The sequence below is a fragment of the Panthera onca genome, chromosome D1 (assembly GCF_046562875.1).
Source record: "Panthera onca isolate mPanOnc1 chromosome D1, mPanOnc1 haplotype 2, whole genome shotgun sequence".
In the NCBI taxonomy this organism is placed as follows: Eukaryota; Metazoa; Chordata; class Mammalia; order Carnivora; family Felidae; genus Panthera; species Panthera onca.
The window spans coordinates 12,646,002-12,666,450 of NC_138348.1; the positions used below are offsets into that span (position 1 = coordinate 12,646,002).

General features: G+C 46.7%; 3 protein-coding genes across 3 annotated transcripts; 1 reads left to right on the forward strand and 2 right to left on the reverse strand.

Moving 5' to 3' along the window:
- Positions 1-4: 4 nt before the first annotated feature.
- SELENOH (selenoprotein H) lies at positions 5-1,501 on the reverse strand. The gene is made up of 4 exons (XM_060606723.2): positions 1,200-1,501; positions 973-1,118; positions 720-850; positions 5-181 (listed from the first exon to the last, which is right to left on the reverse strand). Exons 1-3 carry the CDS (start codon positions 1,319-1,321, stop codon positions 750-752), a joined length of 369 nt encoding a protein of 122 aa, XP_060462706.1. The 5' UTR covers positions 1,322-1,501; the 3' UTR covers positions 5-181; positions 720-749.
- Positions 1,502-2,028: 527 nt separating this feature from the next.
- Positions 2,029-12,389, reverse strand: TMX2 (thioredoxin related transmembrane protein 2). Its single transcript, XM_060606720.3, has 8 exons — positions 12,150-12,389; positions 5,162-5,222; positions 4,805-4,918; positions 4,475-4,551; positions 4,148-4,254; positions 3,657-3,722; positions 3,435-3,564; positions 2,029-2,929 (listed from the first exon to the last, which is right to left on the reverse strand). The coding sequence occupies exons 1-8, from the start codon at positions 12,336-12,338 to the stop codon at positions 2,783-2,785; spliced, it is 891 nt and encodes a 296-aa protein (XP_060462703.1). The 5' UTR covers positions 12,339-12,389; the 3' UTR covers positions 2,029-2,782.
- Positions 12,390-12,716: 327 nt separating this feature from the next.
- On the forward strand, positions 12,717-20,352 carry MED19 (mediator complex subunit 19). Its single transcript, XM_060606722.3, has 5 exons — positions 12,717-13,000; positions 18,419-18,675; positions 18,842-18,938; positions 19,257-19,351; positions 19,540-20,352. Exons 1-5 carry the CDS (start codon positions 12,733-12,735, stop codon positions 19,606-19,608), a joined length of 786 nt encoding a protein of 261 aa, XP_060462705.1. The 5' UTR covers positions 12,717-12,732; the 3' UTR covers positions 19,609-20,352.
- Positions 20,353-20,449: the final 97 nt, after the last annotated feature.

A 20,449-nucleotide genomic window follows, 5' to 3' on the forward strand; every position in this document is an offset into this window, starting at 1 on the left:
ATACTTTGTTTCAATTTTTATTAGGCAAACCAAATCCAAGAACTTTTCAGTGCCTTACTAGAGGGCTGCCTCACAACTGAACCATCATTTCTGGAGGGGAAGAAACTAGGGCTTCAGGCACATGACTGAAGTTTGGCCATGTCCCGTCATAAATGCTCCAAACGTCACCAGGGACCGAAGGCTGTGAACGTGAGAAGGGAAAAAAGGGTTAGAGAAGGGGCCCAGGCAATCCTAAAGCCTGAGAAAGATGTGCCCCCCACCCTGGAGCCCACAAACCCAGGAGAGTTCAAGGATTGCATCCTACCACCGCATTTCACTCAGCTCATCAGTCAGCTGTCAGTGCCTGACAACATGCAGGAGCATTAGGGATAAAAAAACCAGTCAGATCCTTGGGGCCAGGAGTGACAGTACAGTGGTTCTCCCACGGGATCAAGAGAAGGACAACCGCATCTTCCAAGGGCACAAATTGCATTTCTATAGGGTCATTTACATTACCATCAGCATCCTACGACTTAGCTCAAGGACAGTGAAACGTGCAGTTTAGCCAAAAGCACACTGATAAGAAACAATTTTATTGCCGACTTCTAGCTTTCCTACCAGTAATAAGGGGACATCCTGAGAGCAAGAAGAGTTACGAGCGGTAGATCCCGTGTGATATGGGGTAGAGGGAGGGCTGCTTCGCAAATAGCCACAATCCACCCCTCCCGCCCCCTTCAAACCTCAGCGTGAGGACTTCTGCTCAAAACACCCTAGGAGAGGTACTTCTTCAGCTCCTTCACCACCTCTTGAGGCTCAGGGAACTTGAGTTTGCGTGGGGGCCCCTTCTTAATCCCAGTCCAGAGCTCCACACCTGGGAAAAGACCGAGAGCGAAGTCACTTCGTCATGCACCAGCCTCTCCCCCCACATCCCGAGGTGCCGGCGGTCTGAGACCGGCGCTTCCCGCCTGCCCCCGGTCCCGGGCGCCCACTCACTGCTGCCGTCTGGGCGTAGCAGCGTCACCTCGAAGCTGCCCCTCCGAGGCCTGGCAGGATTCACTTCCACCGGAAGCTCCGGGGTGTCCAGGCGCAGCGCCTGGCTCAGGGCCGCGGCGTTGCGCCCGTAGACGCGTCAGCTCGTGCTAGGGAGAGGCGGGGAAGCTCAGAGGCCGGGGCCTCGGTGTGCCCTGGCCCGCCTCCCCGTGCCTCTCCAGGCCCCTCACCAATGCTCGATCACGACGGTCGCCTCCTCCACTCTCTTCCGGTCGCCCGCCGGCTTCTCCCGCTTCCCCGCCGCCGCGACCACCTCCGCTTCGGCCTTCCGCTTCCTGCCGCGGGAAGCCATGGAGCTGGGAGCCGGGCCGACCTGGGGGGAATAGGGTGGAGACTCGGACACCGAGGGGGCGAGGACTCCGGCCGCCGCCGCTCGAGCTCCAAACCACAGACCAGAAAATCCGCCGCCAGGCCCAAGCCCCTCCCTCGCTGCGGAAAGCGTGGCCGGGGCGCACACGTGGCCTGGAGGCGGGCTCTCTGGGCACAACCACTCAGCCCGCGGCCTGGGGGTGGGGGTGGGGCCCCGGGCGCAACGCAACCACCCAGCTGGAGCCGGCGGGGGGGGGGGGGGGGGGGGGCTCCCTGGGCACAACCATTCTGCTCACGGTCGGGGGTGGGGAAGGGGAAAAAGTTCCCTGGGCACAACCACTGCCCGCGGAGCGGGGTAAGGTACAGGCAGCACCCGACCGAGCCACCGCACTTCGGGAGGATCGCCGACTAGGTAGCTCTGAAAACAAGCCGGGCTTCGCACAGGCCTTTCTATAACCATCCGTCCGGTTAAAGAGCGTGCCCCACGCCCCACCTCCTCCTTGGGAACCCGCGCACCAATCCCAAACCAAACCCACAAATTAACTTGGCGAGGTCAGGACTCTAAGATTATGGAAACTAGTCTTCCCCAACTCTCCCGGATCCTGGGAACCAATGCCAGGCAGGTGAGGTACACACTTCCTCTGCAGTTGCCAGGCCTTTCTAATAGGCTAGGAACACACAAAGGCGCAATCAAAAGGAAATCCCAGTCTTTATTATTGAAAACCATCAACTGGGTGTTGGGAGTAGGTAGGAGACTAAGTGAAACCTCATACCTGCCCAAAGGCGGCTTTCTCCTGAGCCCCACCATACAAAGGAACGTCTCAAACCTATTCCCTTTCCTCCCAAACTCCAAAAATTAGGGGGATTATTCAAAACTATCTCCAATGAGTAAGCTCAGTGGTTAAAGGTTTCTCCTGGGGACCAATGACAAAGTTAGCCTTATTAATGAAGGCCACAGACCAAGCCAGAAATGCCTAAAGAAGTAAGGGTCCTTGAGGAAAAAATCCTAGTGCAGACTCCATACCTAGGCATTTTCTGTTAGGCTTAATATAATCTAGGCAGACTGTGCAGGTCCACTAAGAGGAAGGATGAAAACACCGCACGGTGGAGACATGTGAGTGGTGGACAGCAGCTGATACTCGGACCCAAGCTTGGAAGGCAAGCATTTCCTCCTCCATCATCAGAGATCTCTCCCTTCTTCCAGTGAAAGTTGGCCACAGCAGTGGAGGCCTTCCCGGAGGGTGCCTGTCAATTCCCTGAAAGCCTCTTTAAAATCAGAAGCAGCACCCTGCCTGACTGAGGCAGAGCCAAAGGGGAAACATAAATAAGAGGCCCAGGCCTCAGGCAGGGCCTGTGGTTACAGAAGGGGCAGGGCCTCAAAGGCGGCAGGGCCTCAAAGGCGGCAGGGCCTCAAAGGTGAGGAAGCACTGAGAAGGCAGGGATTCTATTTGTCCTTCTTGCTTTCCCCCTCTGGCACTTCCATGGTGGTTGGGGCCACAGGCTGCTCCTCAGGGATGTGATCTCCAGCCTTTGATAGCTTCTTGGCCCTTTGATACAGCTCATTCAGGTTGAATTCTCGGATCACATTCTCCTGCACAAAAGAGGTAGACACATTAGGGTTCCAGTTGGAAAGGAGAGTTCTTACTAGGAAGTCAGAAATATTTAAATACAGTGTAGGAGAGAAGGAAGGAGAGGACAGAACCAACTCTAACCTAACTCTCCCTTTCTGGGTACTGGAAAAGTCAACCCTGTACAGTTAGTTAAGTACCTGTTATGTGACCATCACTGTACCAAGAATTACAGCTACACTTGTAATGTACTCTACGAAACAACCCTGTGATCCACAGGCCTACAGACTGGGTACGAGGGCCTTTGAGACTGAATCGTAACTAATAACGGTTCCCCAGTACTAGCAATTCTGGCACATGGGAGAAGCACAACAAATTTGCTGAATAAATTCATGAATTAAATCTGGTAACGAGTGCCCTCTCTCAAAACTAGGGGGCATGTGGCAGAGCCAGGAATCAGAGTGGAGCTCCAAAGCCTACCACTGTTCCACACCCTTCTCCAAACCGTTCGCTCACTCTTTCAGATACCTCAGAGAAGGTCCAAGAGACAGCTCGTCCTTTTTTGTCAATCTGGGGCCGCCGCATGACCTCCTTGCCACCTTGGAATAGGATCAGAGTAGGGAGTTGCTTGGTAAGGGGCGACGTGCTCACTTTGTACCTACAGGGCCCAGAAAGTACTCTGTAAATGCATCTGTCTACGTCACTTAAAGTGATTTATTGCTCAGACCCTCTGTCCAGGCCTTTACATACCGTGTACTAACATCAGTGTAGCGTCCAACGTCCACCTTCCCAAAATTTAGCCCTGTACAGTTGTACCTGAGAAAAATACATTATTTAACATAGTGAAAGAAGGGAATGGATCAAGGGAAGAAGTCCACATATTTGGGGTGGGGAGAGAAATGCCGTTAGCTGGGGCACCTGGGTGGCTCGCTCAGTGGGTTGAGTAACTGACTCTTGGTCTCTGCTCAGGTCATGATCTCTCAGTTCGTGAGTTCGAGCCCCCCATCGGGCTTTATGCCACCGTGCGGAGCCTGCATGGGATTCCCTCTCTCTCCGCCCCATCTCTTGCTTGTCCCCTACTTGCGTGTGTGCATGCTTTCTCTCTCAAAATAAATGAGTTAACTTAAAAAAAAAAAAAAAAAAGGCTTCGGTTGCAATGTGCAAAAATCAAGGCCAAAAACAATGAGAGGGAGAGTGTGGCACCTCAGTTCCCTTCCTCCCCCACCCTCTGCGGTACTCACTTGAGGGAGAGGTCAGCATAGATAGGAGCAAACGACTGGCAGTCATTAGACCAATTGGCAAAGAACTCCACGATCCAGGTGACCCTCCTGTCCCGCTCCAGCTCTTCCTGCCACACACAGGGAAGAAACAGTGAGCTGGACCACACGGGCTCCCGGGTCTGATTCCTCCCCCTGGCTTTCCCTCTCCCTGCACCGCTCCCTAGCTCTGGTAATGAACCGCAGGGCCCTTGACTTCCATTCTGAAGCACCGTTACTCCTCCTAGCGAGGAAAAAGCACAGATACAAGGTCACCCATGAGGGACCCAAGAAACAGGAAAGAGCACTCACATCAATGGTTTTGTCACTGAAGTACTTGATGTACTCAGGGCCCATATACAGGGGGGGCTTGCACGTCATCAGGAACACTAACCAGAAAAAAGATGTCAGAGGAAACATATAAGGCCTTCAGCAGGGGATTTACTTGCAAACCGACTCGAAGATTTCAGGCACCAAAGAATACACTTTGTGGACACACACAGACCATGGACATGTTTCTCTCTTCCTAAAGTTTCCGTAGATTCTTCTCACCTGAGCCACACACGTAGTTCATGAGGTACAACATACAGAAGAAGGGTATGTTTGGGGTCGGAACTCGGGTCCCACAACCAATCTCCTTACCTATGCAAAGTGTGATGTAAAGCAGGCCCATGCGAATATCCAGACGGAAGAAAAGAATTGCATTGGCCACTTTACTGAACATGAAGATGTTGCCTATATGTTGCTCCACAGTGACTGAAACACAAAGATGTCACAGGTCAGGCTGGGCTGCATACTCCTATATCCTGTTTGTCTCTCTTCCTGTGGTACTTTGGATTGGGAGAGGGGGGAGAGGATAAAAGTTCAAGATCAAATTCAGCCTTGGCGCGGAATGTGGGACTCCTTCACCAAATCATGCCCCTCGCATAATAAGAATGAAAGCACGACCGGAGGGCATTAGTCCCAACCTCGAGAAGCTGAGGTGCAGGCTACACTTACTAGATCTGCGGTTTTTCATCATCACAATGGCACTGAGGAACATCAGGATCTCTACTTCTCTCTGGAAGAGAACCAAAGTGACAGGAAATGCCATAAACAGAGATGATGTGGGTGGGGAAGGGAGCCAAAAAGGGAAGAAAACCCAGCAGAGCTCCACTCTGGGAATGGTGTCAGCAAAGACAGAAAAGAACCGGAGGGGCGCCTGGGAGGCTCAGTTGGCTGAGCATCAGTTGGTTGAGATTCTTGATTTCAGCTCAGGTCACGATGTCACGGTTCGTGGGTTCAAGCCCCGCCTTAGGCGTCTCTGCTCCAAGCAGTGGTCCTGCTTGGGATTCTCTCTCTCAGCCTCTCCTCACTGCTCAAAATAAATAAATAAACATTAAAGAAAAGGGGAAAAAAAGGAAATAACTGCAGTCAGCTAAGATGTAGTGGGAAAACCACCAGTCAGGGTCCACCCCTGCCGCAAACTGGCTGGTGTCTTTCAGCAGATCACTTAACCTCTGAGCTTTGGTTTCCTTGATGGAACTGTATCTATTTGCTCAAATATCTAGTAATATCTATTACTGTGAGGATTAAATGAGATAATGGGTATGAAAGAGTTGCATAAAGCCTGGTACCATATAAAACTGTAAGACAGGGGTGCCTGGGTGGCTCAGTCAGTTAGGTATCCAACTTTGGCTCATGTCATGATCTCACCATTCGTGAGTTTGAGCCCCACACTGGGCTCTGTGCTGACAACTCAGAGCCTGTTTGGGATTCTTTGTCTCTCTCTCTCTCTCTCTCCCCCTCTCTTTCAAAAATAAGTCAATAAAAAAAAAAAAAAAAAAAAAACAACTGGGGGTGCCTGGGTGGCTCAGTCAACTAAGCGTCTTCGCTTACCTCGGCTCACAGGTCATGATCTCGCGGTTCATGAGTCTGACCCCTGCATCGGGGCTCTGGTCTGACAGCTCAGAGCCTGGAGCCTGCTTTGGATTCTGTGTCTCCCTCTCTCTCTTCCCCTTCCCTGTTTGTGCTGTCTCTCTCCATCTCAAAAATAAATAAACATTAAAAACAATTTTTTTAATAAAAAAATTAAATAAAAATATAAAAACTGTTAAGAAAATATAACCAACTCAGCGTGACCCTGGCAGAATAAAACTTTTCCAGGGAAACCTTCTCTGTAATATTTCATTAATACAGTATTTGGCTATTTCATTTGGGCGGGGGGGGGGGGGAATGATTGCTTATGTTAAATCATTCCTCCCCATTCAACAATCATAGTGATAATCCAAGCTCCTTTGACCGAATTTGAAAGCTGGCAGAGACCTCAGAGCTTCAGAAGCCCTTTTTCAGGATCCTGGGCTCCCAGTTCTTTCTCACTTTCTCAACTGGAAGGTCTGTGAGACAGACAATCATCACAACAAAGAAACAAATTTCAAAGAGTAAAGACCACAGTGAAGAATAACAAGGACCATGTGAGAGAAAGCATGGGAGGCAGGGCAACTGGAGCTTGGATGGTCTGAGAGGGCTTCCAGACCTTTCTGTTTACAACACAGGTGCCCAAATCACTATTTCAGACAGAGCTAATCAACTGTGATTTACAGCTGGGATTCAGGGACCTCTTAGGTCCTGGATTTTTAGCATCAATCTCCAACAAAAAGTAATTGACTTTAGAAAGAGACCTGTAAAGTGGGGGTCAGGGAATACAACAGACCCTACTAAATCATCCTGAGCAGAAAGGAGCAAGTTTTCACAAATGGAATTGGGTTAGAATTGGGACTTAGAAAATATGGAAAAATGAACTTAAAAAAAAAAAAAGGACTGTGGTCTAGCAGGAGAACAAAGATAGGACTGTAAGGAATATTCTCTGACAACAGAGTGGGTCAATGGCAAAGACTGGCTATGTATACTCCAAACCAGTTTCTCTTTCCTCCTGGGCGTACTTGGCAGTGAGATGCTCTCTGTCCACCTGCACCTAAGTAGAACTGTGCACCAGCACTCCTGAGTGGCGCGTGAGTGGAAGCGATGTGCCATGTCTGTGCCAGGCAGTAAAGAAAGCATGTGGCCTTGCATTCAGCCTTCTGTCTTGTCTGCTGGCTGGATGATGCAAGGATGACCATAAGGCAACAGAGTGAGACTGGGGTTCCAGACCAACAATGCAAAGCGGCTGCCCCTTTAGTTGTTCTGCCTGCTTGTTCCTAGTTTTAAACCTTTTATTATGGAAAGTTGCAAATACACACAATAGTAGAGAGGACACTAAAAGGTAGCGGAATTTGCCACCCCAAAATATGCTACTTTCGATTATTCTGCGTAATAATTTTGGACTGACAAGCAATTAAGAATAGATGTAAGAAAAGCTCCTTGGGACGCCTGGGTGGCTCAGTAGGTTAAGCGTCCGACTTCAGCTCGGGTCATCATCTCACAGTTCATGAGTTCGAGCCCCGCCATCAGGCTCTGTGCTGACAGCTTAGAGCCTGGAGCCTACTTCAGATTCTGGGTCTCCCTCTCTCTCTCTGCCCCTCCCCCACTCGCACTCTGTCTCTCCCTCTCTCTCAAAATTAAACACTAAAAACATTTTTTAAAAAATGGGGGGCCTGGGTGGCTCAGTTGGTTAAGCATCCAACTTCAGCTCAGGTCACGATCTCATGGTTCATGAGTTGGAGCCCCGCATCAGGCTCTGCGCTGACAGCTCAGAGCCTAGAGCCTGTTTCAGAGTCTGTGTCTCTCTCAAAAATAAATAAACATTAAAAAAAATTTTTTTTTAATTAAAAAAAAAAAAAAAGAGATAGGAAAAAATTAAAAGAAAAGCTCCTTGCCCTCCCCCTCTGTGTCTAAAAGCAGGACATAAATTTTTAAAGGTGTTCCTCCAACCCTCTCTACCAGGAAGGACAAAAGTTAATCAAGGGAGACAATTTTAGACCCTATCAGCCTGGAGACAGCACCAGAGGAACCTAACATAACTAATGGGACTTTATCTACCATTAGTTTACCTTCCCACAGTTTGCCGCCCTTTGAAGCCTAAAAGTTCTTTCCTTTGTCCGGTCATTTCACCAAAAATGTATTGCTCTTTGTTGAGCCAGAGTTCTTTTTTTTTTTTTTTTTTGAAAATTTTTTAATGTTTTTATTTATTTTTGAAAGAGAGAGAGAGAGAGAGACAGAGCATGAGTGGGGAAGGAGCAGAGAGAGAGGGAGACACAGAATTCGAAACAGGCTCCAGGCTCTGAGCCGGCAGCACAGAGCCCAATGCGGGGCTTGAACCCACAAACTGTGAGATCGTGACCTGAGCTGAAGCTAGACACTCAACTGAGCCACCCAGGCGCCCCTATAAGCCAGAGTTCCAATCCACTTCTGAGTTAATTCATTTTCCCTGGGTATCTCCATGTACACGAGGTATACATATGAATAAACTTTATCTTTTAACTGCTTTTATTTTTTTTTAAGTAGGCTGCATGCCCAGCACAGAACCCAAAATGAGGCTTGAACTCATGACCCTGAGATCAAGACCTGAGCTGAGATCAAGAGTCAGATGCTTGAGCCATCCAGGGGCCCCCCCTCTTAATTGTTTTCAATCTGTCTTTTATTACAGGGGTCTCAGCTAAGACCTCAAAAAGGTAAAGAAAACTAATTTTCCACCCCTACAATACTTTAATAAATCCCTACTACTCAGATTTAACAGTAATGTTTTGCCAAAACGGTTCCATTTCACCTATGCTACCCACTTGTTTTGGAGAAACTTAAAGCAAATTCTAACTATTATCATTTCATCTGCAAATACTTCAGTGTGTATCTCTTACAGATAAAGACTTCTGTTTTGTTTTTTTTTTAAGGAACCCTTTTTTTTTTAAGTTTTGTTTTTTTTTTAAGTAATCTCTACACCCAACATGGGGCTTAAACTCACAACCCCAAAACCAAGAGTTGCATGCTTTTCCAACTAAGCCTGCCAGGCTCCCCAGGACTTCTCCTGCTTTTCTTTCTTTCTTTTTTTTTAACAAACCAAAAGAGCATTGTCATATCTAACACAATTAATAATTCCTTACTGTCATTTACTACTTGGTCCTTATTCATATGATCCCAGTTATCTCAAACTGTCTCTGTACAGTTGCTTGTTCAAATAAGGAACAAGCAAGGAAGGTCCACACAGTACATTTAGCTGATGTGCTTCTCTGGCCTTCCTTTATCTCTAAAGGCGATCTATTCTTTCTTTTTACCCTAGGCTATGTATCTATCGAAAACACGCATCCAGGCGCCTGCGTGGCTCAGCAGATTGGCTGAGCGTCCCACTTGGGCTCAGGTCATGATCTCGAGGTTTGCGAGTTTGAGCTGCTCACTGGGCTTGCCGCCATCACTGCGGACAAGCAGAAGCCTGCTTCGGAGCCTCTGCCCCGCTCCCCCCACCTCTCCCCTGCGCCCCTCCTCCACTCTTGAGAGCTCTCTCTCTCAAAAATAAACAAACATTAAAAAAAAAAGATAGTCATATGAACTGTCAACTTTCCCACTTTCTGGATTTGGCTGTTTGCAAACTGATGGTATGTGTTCTTCTGATGATGATTTTCTATCCACTGTGTTTTTTATAAAGTGGCAATGAAACCTAGAGGCTTGCATACAATGAAATCCATGTCTTTTGCAAGAAATACGTCATTGGTGGAGTATCTAGCACCACCTTCCGCATCCCTTTAGAGATGGTTTTAGCATCCACAGATGATCGTTGCCTAGGTTTATTATTCCATTAGGGGTTGCTACCTGTTTTTTGGTTGGTTGACTGGTTTTTTTAGTAAGCTCTATGCCCAACATACAGCTTGAACTCACAACCCTGAGATCAGGTGTCGTATGCTCCACAGACTGAGCCAGCCAGGCATCCTTGCTAAATGATTTTTAAATTCTATCAGTCCTTCTGTATTTATTAGCTCAAATTTGTCTATTAAGAAGTCAACATTCCCTTAGCAATTATTTGGGTACTCTGGAAGACAATATATACAGAAAATGCAAAATGATTGATTCTTTCCTTTTATTTAATAAAACAGAAATAAACTTTTGTTAAGTCACTGAAAATCTGAGGTTTACTTTTTTAGAAAATATTTTATTTATTTTTGGGGGAACAAGGTGGGGAGGATCTGACGCCGGCTCTGCACTGACAGGCTGACAACAGCGAGCCGGATGTGGGGCTCGAACTCACAACCCGTGAGATCACTACCTGAGCTGGAGTCCACACTCAACTGACGAGCCACTCAGGTGCCTCTTGTTATTTATTTATTTTTATTTAGCTGTTATTGCTAACATTATTTACCTTAATACCCTAACTTCTCAGTCACCAAGGTAAATCAGTAAAACATGGGTTTTCCAGGAAAACAAACACTGGCTATAAACTCTAAGTAAAAAAAAAAAAACAAAAAAAAACAAAAAAAAACTCTATTAAACAGTAAAATACAAAAACTCCAGTATTTTGCATATTATTAAAGGAGAGTATACAAAGAAATTAGTTCTATAAAAGGTCCCTACACTTATTAAAATCTTTGCTACTACCCACTTATGTCTTGTATCTTTGAGTCCCATTTTGGTTAAATCAGTATAGAATACAGTGGTCCTCCCTTATCTGTGGTTTTAGTTACCTGCGGTCAACCTCAGTCGGGAAACACATCATCCTCTTTCTGACTTATCAACAGAAGGTCAATAGTAGCCTAATGCTATGTTACAGTGACTATGACATTCACCTCACTTCATCTCACCTCCCTTTATCATCCGATATCATCATCAGAAGGATGAGTATAGTATGGTAAGATATTTTAGGGGAGGGAAAGAGAGAGAGAGACCACATTGACATAACTTTTATTACATTATATTGTTATACATGTCCTATTTTATCATTATTGTTGTTAATCTCTTACTGTACCTAAATTGTAAATTAAACTTTACCAAAGATATATATGTATAGGACAATCCATCATATATATAGGGCTCCATGCTATCCAGAGTTTCAGGGAACCACTGGGGGTCTTGCAATGAATATTTACTCCCCACTCGCCTCAGATATACAGGGGAGGGGGACAGATGGACTACTGTATTAGATAAAAATAGGATCTTCTAAAGTAGCATGGGTACACTTGAGCTAATTAGGAACACTAAGGACAGAGGAAACATGAATGAGTAAACAAGGAATGGAGGACAAAAATAAGGAGTGGGTTCTGGTAAAGGTCAAGACTCATTTGGGGGTCTGAGAAAAAGACAAAACCACAGGTTGACCCTCCTCCCTCAGAACACAGCTGCTGTTGTACAGCAGAGAGAGAGCACAGAGCTTCAAGTCATTTTTCTGAGCGGTCTCTCCTCTCCTACTCAGGAAGTACAGCAAGAGGCTTGAGATAGAGTTCTTTACAATTTTGTTTTTGCTTTTTTTTTTTTTTTTTACAATCCCTTTTTAACAGACCTAACAACTGTGTTCATTTTTACATCCCGAGGACGCAGGGCAGCGCCTAGCAGATAGTGCCCACTGTGGAAATATTAATTGGACTAAGAAACGGCTGATAAGAGCGTGCAGGTGCTATGGCCAAAACAGTGGTTTCAAGTCGCAATCACTCACTAGCTGACTCACTAGTGATTAGTTTGGCAACTCGCCTAACCACGCCGAGATCAACTTCTTCATCAATAAAACGTGAATACTACTACTACCCGCCTTGTTTATTTCACTGGCTCGTCAAGAGACTTTACATAATGGGCAGCCCTGTAAAACACTGTAAATGTGTAGAGTTTGGGTACGGCTGTTGGCCAGCAGGAATGCTGAGACAGAACCAGGACTCAAGAACACTAAGAGCTAGCCTGCTGTGCAGGATATCCTGTTTTCCCGTCTTAATTAAACATGAAGTGGTTTAGGCTCGATGATGGTCCAGGCCCTACATTCTAACAATCCGTAGGTCCGCTACAGGCTGGGAACCTCAGGTATCCTCAAAAAGGTGAACCTCGAGGCTCCCGCATGCAACCGCTGGGGACAGGGACAGTCAAGGTCGCGGGGTCCGCTCACCCAGTCAAAGTCACACGGGTTGCCGTCTTCGCGTTGCGTGGGGAGACTGTTGCAGAGAGGAGGTAGCTTCCTCACGAGTAGGAATGCAGCAGAAAGCAGGGCTGACAGGAGATAGTAAGGTCGGGCCAGCCAACGTGAAAGTCGTGGCACCGAATACACCAGAGCAATTAAAGGTGCGAGGACCGCCATCTTCCCGGCCCTTGCGGCGCCCGCCGCTCTTCAGCGTCTGTAGGTCCGGCCCCGCCTCTCTCACCATTGAGACTGCCATTGGGCCTAGTCTCGGATGCACCGCCTCTGTGCCCGGAAGTAGATCTCTCATTGGACGCTGCTGCAGGTAAGCAATTAAAAGGGATTTAACACCTTATTGGTCGATCTAGCTGTCGCTTTTTCCACTTAAGTCATTTTATTGGATATGCGACTGTCCCGAACGGAGAACTACAGAGAAGAATTTAATTAGGTTAGATAGCACTTCCTGAACGTTCTCATAAAGCGACGGAAGTAGTTGCAGGAAAAAGGTAGGCAGAACACCCAATGAAAAGCGGCTCCTGAGGAAGGGGGCGGGACACCGTGAAAGGATTGTCCAATGAAAACTACCGACGCCAGACACCGGGACAGGGCCGGGGTGGAGGAGACGATGGAGAATTTCTCGGCGCTGTTCGGAGCTCAGGCTGACCCACCACCGCCCCCAACCGCACTCGGCTTCGGACCAGGGAAGCCACCACCTCCGCCTCCCCCTCCTCCGGGCGGGGGCCCCGGCACGGCCCCGCAGCCCACCTCGGCCACTGCCCCGCCCGGCGCCGACAAGTCAGCGGCTGGTTGTGGTCCCTTCTACCTAATGCGGGAGCTGCCAGGTGAGTACTAGGCCCGGCCGAAAGCAGCCAATCAGATCATAGTGAGGAGATGATGGGCGTGGCTCTCAGCCGGCTGGCGGAGGTGTTAGGTAACCTAGGCAACGCGTGCCAGGACCTTGGAGCTCTAAGTGAGTCGGAAGGGGTCTGAGGATTCCCACCCCTTTAGATGAGTGACGTGAGTTTTTGGCAGGGATTGGGAGGTGGCAGAGAATAAATTTCCGTGACCTTTCACACCATATCTGGCTCTGTGCCTGATACTGGTTCATGGTTGCCTAAAGATTATCCAGAATTTGAGTTTGGAACTCGACAGTCCTCATTTAACATCCCTGCAGACCTAAGGTTTTCCAAATCTGCCACAAACTTGCTGTTGGTTTGAGGCATGTTGCTGTCCTACTCAGGGCCTCCACATTTCCTTATCTGTCCGAAGGAGCGATTAGAATTGAACCAAAAATTTGCTTTGCTGGAGCACCTACTATGTACCAAGCACTGTTCTAAATGCGTTAAGGTTCAGCTGTGAATAGGGTTGACAAGATCTTTGCCTTTTCTGGAGTTTACATTTCAGAGGAGGAGGCACAGAGTACCCTAGATAACATCAGATAATGGTTAGTGCTAACAGGAAAAAAACTGGTAAAGAATTGAGGAGGCGAAACTACTTTAGCTAGAGTGATCAAAGAAGCCCTCTCTGAGTAGATAATTTCTGAGCTTAAATGTAAAGAGTCAGCCATGTGTGAGGGGGAGAGCTAAATCAAGATGCAAGAAAGGAGGTCAGAAGCCCTGCTGTGGGGGAAAAGCTTGGAATATCTGAGAGTCAGAAGACCAGCTGGACTCCAGTGAAGGTTCAAGGGAAAGAGTTACAGGAGATGAAGGTGAGAAGGGCAGGCAGAGGACTTTGATCTGAAGTTCAGGGGGAGCCATTTTATTTGTTTGTTTTTTAGTACTCTCTATACCCAACATGGGGCTCAAACTCATGACCTGAGATCAAGAGTCACATGCTCTACTGACTGAACCAGCCAGGCGCCCCTCAGGGGGAGCCATTTTCACACAGGAAAGTGACATGATCTAATTGTTTTAATCACTCAAGCTGCTACATTAAGAATGGAAAGTGGAGGTGGGGAAGTCAGTCAGAAGTTACTGCTTAGTAGTCCAGGAAAGAGACATCGGTTTGGACTAGGCAGTAGCAGTGGAGGAGAGAAGTGAACAGATAGATACAGGATAAATGTTAGGGGTGGAGCTTATAGGAACGAAGGATCGAATATAAAAGTAGAGAGGAGGGGCACCTGGGTGGCTCAGTAGGTTAAGCTTCCATCTCTTGGTTTCGGCTCGGGCCCTGATGTCACGGTTTGTGGGTTCGAGCCCCTTCAGGCTCCACGCTGACAGTGCAGAGCCTGCTTGGGATTCTGTCTCCCTCTCTTTCTGCCCCTGCTCCGCTCGTTCTTTCTCTCTCAACTAAAAACTAAAACTAATGATAATAATAAGAAGAAAATGTAAAAAATAAATAAATAAATAAGTCTTTAATAAAAGTAGAGAAGAATTGAGAATACTTGTAAATCTCTGGCTTGAATAATTGGGTGGATGGTAGTGCTGAGACCAAGAAGGAACAAGTTTGAGAAGGTGGAAATCAAGAGTCATTTTGGACGTGTTCAATCTCCCAAGTGTCTTTTTTTTTAATGTTTATTTTTGAGAGAGAGTATGTATGTGCATGAGTGGGGGAGGAACAGAGAGAGAGGGGGTCAGAGGGTCCGAAGCGGGCTTGAAGTTGACAGCAGCCAGCCGGATGTGGGGCCTGAATTCACTGTGAGATCATGACCTGAGCCGAAGCCGGATGCTCAACTGACTGAGCCACCCAGGTGCCCCTCCCAAGTTGCCTTTCAATTCCTCCCAAGTCCTACTGCTACACCTAGAGTTGAGAGAAATAATAATGCATATTGGTACAGTGCCTTGAAGTTCACAATGCAGTTATATACGTATGTAATAGAGTTTAATACTTAGAATAGCCCTTTCAGGGCCCCCTGGGTGCCTCAGTCGGTTGAGCATCCAGCTCTTGGTTTTGGCTCAGGTCATGATCTCACAGTTCATGAGTTCTAGCCCTGCATCAGGCTGTCTGCTGTCGGCACAGAGCCTGCTTCGGATCCTCTGTCCCCTTCTCTGCACCTCCCCCGCTCGTGCTGTCAAAAATAAACATTTAAAAAAAAAAAAAGCTGTTTGAGGTAGGCATTTTATAGCTGGAAAAAAAAATTGAAGCACAGAGAGATTGACTTTCCTTTGGTTAGTGGTTGATGTCTACCAGAAGTTTCTCCAACCTTATCTATTCTGATGGTACCTGTTTGTATCAGTCAGTTGATAGAGATATTGAATAGGTTTTGGGCAAATGCTGGGTATGTAGGAAGTTGGATATGTGGTGAGAAGGGGAGAGAACTAATATGTCTAGTCCTTGCTTTTTTTAAAAAATGTTTTTGATGTTTATTTATTTTTGAGAGAGAGAGAGAGAAAATGAGTGGGGGAAGGGCAGAGAGAGGGAGACACAGAATCTGAAGCAGGCTCCAGGCTCTGAGCTGTCAGCACAGAGCCCGACATTGGGGCTCAAACCCACAAAACATGAAATCATGACCTGAGCTGAAGTCTGGCGCTTTACTGACTGAGCCACCCAGGCACCCCTAGTCCTTGCTTTTAGAGAGCTTATTTTACTTAGGGATATAAAATATGTGGTTTAAGGATAGTGTCTATATTACTTGTCAAGGCTAATCTCATTACTTTGTGGTCCTGCCTCACATACAACTAACAACTACACGATGGGGGGCCCTGGTTGGCTCAGTAGGTAGAACATGCAACCCCTGATTTTGGGGTTGTGAGTTCAAACCCCACTTTGGGGGTAGAGTTTGCTTTAAAAAAAAAACAAAACAAAAAAAACCCAGAAACTACATGATGGTTTTAAAAATGTTTACTATCCAAAATGACAGAAAGAGTTGTCACTTGAGCCAGACCTGGAAAATTCATATTGGTGAAGAAAACTAGAAAAGATGGTCTTATAATTACATCAGTATAAAAACAAATTTCCTAAAAGGAAACAAAATGAGCGTGTTTTTCAGGAGATGATGAGACTCATTTGGATGGATCAGAATTTGGCACAGGGGAGTAGTGGTTGATCACACCCCAAAGCTTACAGTAAGATATGTTTTATCGTGAGTGCCAAAGGAATTTGAGCTTTTTCCTTAGGGTAATAGTACATCATTGAGATTTTTGAACTGCGTAGTACTGCTTCTAAAAATATCTGGAGAATATGGGTGCCATGTATTGAAACAGAGAAGCCATGAGTGAGGTGGGGAGTATTTAGAGTTTAAAAAGATGAATCTGGGGGTGCCTTGCTGGCTCAGTCAGAAGAGCATCCAGGGGTGCCTGGGTGGCTCAGTTGGTTAAGCATCAGACTTTGACCTAGGTCATGATCTCGCCATTCCCAAGTTCAAGCCCCACGTCAGGCTCTGTGCTGACGGCCCAGAGCCTGGATCCTCCTTCAAATTCTGTGTCTCCCTCTCTCTCTGCCCCTCCCCCACTCACGCTCTGTCTCTCTCTCTCTCTCTCTCAAAAATAAATAAATGTTAAAAAAAAAAATTTAAAAAAGAAGAGCATCCAATTCTTGATGTTGGGGTTGTGAGTTCGAGGCCCACGTGGGGCATAGAGATTACTTAAAAATTTTCAAATCTTAAAAAATTTTTTTTTAATTCAAAATTAAAAAATGAATCCGCATGAAATTGACTAAGAGGAAGTTGGAAATGCAAGATTAGTTTTTAGGAGGGGAGTCAGGGCTGGAGGGAGAGATTTATAAATCACCTTCGTGGAACTGACAGTCAAAACGGGAAGTTGGGTGGACGCGGAAAGTGTTCCAGAAAAGCAGGAGTGCCTTCTCACCTCAACCTTGAGCATGACCACCTGGAAGAGGAGAGCCGACCGGGGCGGGTGGGGAAAGCAGGGCACTCTTATGGCAGGAGGCAGTGCCTAGTTTTGAGGAGCAGTACTGTGGCACTGAGTCCCCTGCTGTTACAGTAGACCACTCCTGAAATGTTTGGCATGAAAAAGAAAAAAGGGAAGAAGGTAGGGCCTAGGGGTATGGAGGGGAAAATACCTTGCTCACTTAATAGTTACTGAGCACTGAAGTGTGTACTGTGTTGGGCACCAGCGACACAGGTATGAACAGGAAAGACCTGGTCTCGGCCCTCAGGGGACTCCCGGTTCAGAGCCAGAGTTTTTCCAAGTGAATGATTATGAACAAGCCACTCTTGTCATTTGTATTCTTCGTGTTCGTCATAACCGTAGATGAAACTGCAGGCAGGCTAGACAGCTCCACCCTTACCTCTAGATCCTTACTACATTACTAATAAGTTTCTATTCTTTGAAAAAGGTCAGCCGTGCAATATTTGTACTGATAGTGCCTTGCATCTATAGAATATACTTTTCAATGTTTTCATTTAAACCTTGAAAAAAATTAAGTGTGCTTAAGAGAGCTGTTACCCCACTCCAGAGATAAGAGGAAACTGAGGCATAGAGTATGACTAGGATGAGAATCCTGTTTGCTCAGCTGCTAATCAAACATTTCTTTTTTCTAGGCAAAGCATTATACTTTAATTAGGAAGAATAGAGACGGTGGTAACAAGTTAGGCAGCAGTAGCTTAAAAAAAAAAACCCATTTATTCCCTATGTAATTAGTGGTTCTTGCTATTAAAAAAAAAAGAAAAAAAAAGGGGTCCTTGACCAGAGACATTCAAGCCATTGGGTCATATTTGGCCCTTACCTTGCTTCTAGTTGAGCTCTGAGGTAACATCCTGCTGGTGTCAGAGAGTATAATTTCTCGCTGTGAAAAGCACTTGGAACTGTGTTTAGCCTGGAGTAAGGATCATGTAAGTTACTACTGCGGTGAGTGCAAGGAGGGGAGAGTGTCTCCTTCATTGGGGAAGAACAATTTCCATGTGCCCTGTTTGGATTTTTGCCGACTTTTCTCCTTCCCATTCCAACCTACCCTACCATTCTACAGTAGTATATTTTTTAGTGTTTATTGTATGTTATTTCATTTTGCTGTTTTTTACTTTAAAAATAAATTTAAATCTTTGTAATGCTCACCTAAAAGATTCTTTACAGTCCTTCACTTTCCCTGTGGGGTTCTTAAAAAAATTCTTCAGGGCGCCTGGGTGGCCCAGTCGGTTAAGTGACCGACTCTTGATTTCGGCTCAGGTCATGATCTCACGGTTTCATGAGTTCGAGCCCCACATCGGGCTCTGCACGCTGACCGTGCACAGAACTTGCTTGAGATTCTCTCTCCCCCTCCCTCTCTGCCCCTCCCCTGCTCGCGTGCTCTCTCTCAAATAAATTTAAAAAAATTTCTCTTGGGACTGATTTTTTTGTTGTTGTTCTTCTCCCTGTGTCCTCTAGGTAGCACTGAGCTGACAGGCAGCACCAATCTGATCACACACTACAACCTGGAACATTCCTATAATAAATTCTGTGGGAAGAAGGTGAAGGAGAAGCTAAGTAACTTCCTGCCTGACCTGCCAGGGATGATTGATCTGCCCGGTTCCCATGATAACAGCAGCCTCCGCTCCCTCATTGAGAAGCCCCCTATTCTTGGTGGCTCTTTTAATCCTATCACAGGGACCATGCTGGCTGGCTTTCGCCTCCACACTGGCCCGGTGAGTCCCCTCCTGGGGAGGAAGAAGGCACATGGGGAGGCCTGAAAGGCATGGAGGTGGTTTTTCTGTCCAAGTCTGTTCCTTCATAACTTACTGAGCAGAACAGATGATGGGAGCAGGGGATCTCCTCCCTCTTCTCACCTGGACCTTCCTTTGCTTCCTTCAGTTGCCAGAGCAGTGTCGTCTGATGCATATTCAGCCTCCCAAGAAGAAGAATAAACACAAGCACAAACAGAGCCGTACCCAGGATCCTGTCCCCCCAGGTAAGAAGCAGTTCTGTTCAAAGCCAGAAAACCTGGATCTGGTTGGACCTTCCTCAGTTAAAAGGCCAGAGAGGTTCCTTACACAGCCCTGGACTCCCAAATTCTCCTGAAACTGATCTAAAGGTAATTAGTGTTCCTTGCAAGTAGGTCTCCTGGGCAAGTAAAAACCTGGAACCGTGCTTTAGCAGTGCCTCCCTATGCTTTCTGGCCGCTACAAGAACAGCAGTTGCCCTTGACTAGGTTTTCCTGTGGTCTTTTGAGTTCCTAGCAGTAAGGAATTTTGAGCTCTGCAGGTGATAAGCACATACTCTCCTACAGAAACGCCATCTGATTCTGATCACAAGAAGAAGAAAAAGAAAAAAGAGGAGGATCCTGAACGGAAGAGGAAGAAGAAAGAGAAGAAGAAAAAGAAGGTAGGGTAGGGGCCTGTTGCTGCAGCCCCCCGGAATCTCCCCACTTCACCCCGCCCCCAGTAGGCCTTTGCCTCAGCTTGGACCCAGGATTGAAAACCCAGGGCACATCGGTTTTTTCCTGTACAGCCCTGATCAAGGCCAAGGCTACTTCCTAGTTGTTCTTACCCTTCCTTCCTTGTCTTCCCCAGAACCGACACAGCCCAGACCACCCAGGCGTGGGCAGCTCTCAGGCCAGCAGCAGCAGCAGCCTCCGCTAACAGGGCTCTACCAGAATGGCTTTTCCTGCCTGACAAAAGCTGCCTTCCAGGCTCGGACACTGCCTTGGGAGCATCCCCTGCAACCGGGACAGAAGCCAGCTCCTGCTGTGCTTGACTGAGATTAACGCATTATATGACAGAAGGGCCATGCTTTTGTTAAGGCTCAGCCCGGTTGGCTTTCTCACGGACCTCTCTTCCTCTCCCAGGAAGCTTTCTTTTCATCTCTTTTGTGCAATTGGTCTGATTTAGGACATTGTCTCATTTGTTAGGGTTTTTCTTTTTTTTGAAAAAAAATTTACATTTATCAAACTGGTTGAACTGTGGCTGCCTATTAAGAGGTAAGTGCCTTTCTGTGTGAGTCAGGGTTTAAGCCAAGGCATTCAAAGATCAGAGCGAATTTGGGTCTTATCATTATGTTATCTCATTAGCAGGCAGGGAAACCACCAGAGTAAGATCTGGGAGCATGGTCACAAGTGAGGCAGAGCTTGCTAATACCTGTCTACAGCAGACACATAACACTCTGCCCACAGTGTTGAGAACCAAGCACCTGGATGAGGCTCCAACTGAAGAGTTAATCCAGTTAAGTCTCAACTGTCTTCTGAGTCAATCTTGCATTGAAACAGAGTCGCCAAGTGAAAAAGCACCCACAGTCACCAGTGTAGTTCAACAAGGTTAATTCCTGGTCAAGCCTGTGATTTTTTTTTTTTTTTTTTTTTAAATAAACCTCTGGCAAGCAAAGGTAAATGTTCTTCTCGTCTTCATAGGAGTCTTTGAACTGCCTCATTCCTTAATTAAGACAATTAAATTATTTGGCTGATTTGAAAACATTTCTAAGCTAAGA

Coding starts and splice junctions, on each gene's coding strand:
- TMX2 (XM_060606720.3), bottom strand. CDS start 12,338: ATGGCGGTCCTCGCACCTTTAATTGCTCTGGTGTATTCGGTGCCACGA. Junction 3,565..3,656: donor TACACTGATGTTAGTACACG/GTATGTAAAGGC, acceptor TGGGCCCTGTAG/GTACAAAGTGAGCACGTCGC. Junction 2,930..3,434: donor TCTCTTGGACCTTCTCTGAG/GTATCTGAAAGA, acceptor TCTTTTGTGCAG/GAGAATGTGATCCGAGAATT.
- MED19 (XM_060606722.3), top strand. CDS start 12,733: ATGAAAACTACCGACGCCAGACACCGGGACAGGGCCGGGGTGGAGGAG. Junction 13,001..18,418: donor CCTAATGCGGGAGCTGCCAG/GTGAGTACTAGG, acceptor TGTGTCCTCTAG/GTAGCACTGAGCTGACAGGC. Junction 19,352..19,539: donor AAGAGAAGAAGAAAAAGAAG/GTAGGGTAGGGG, acceptor TGTCTTCCCCAG/AACCGACACAGCCCAGACCA.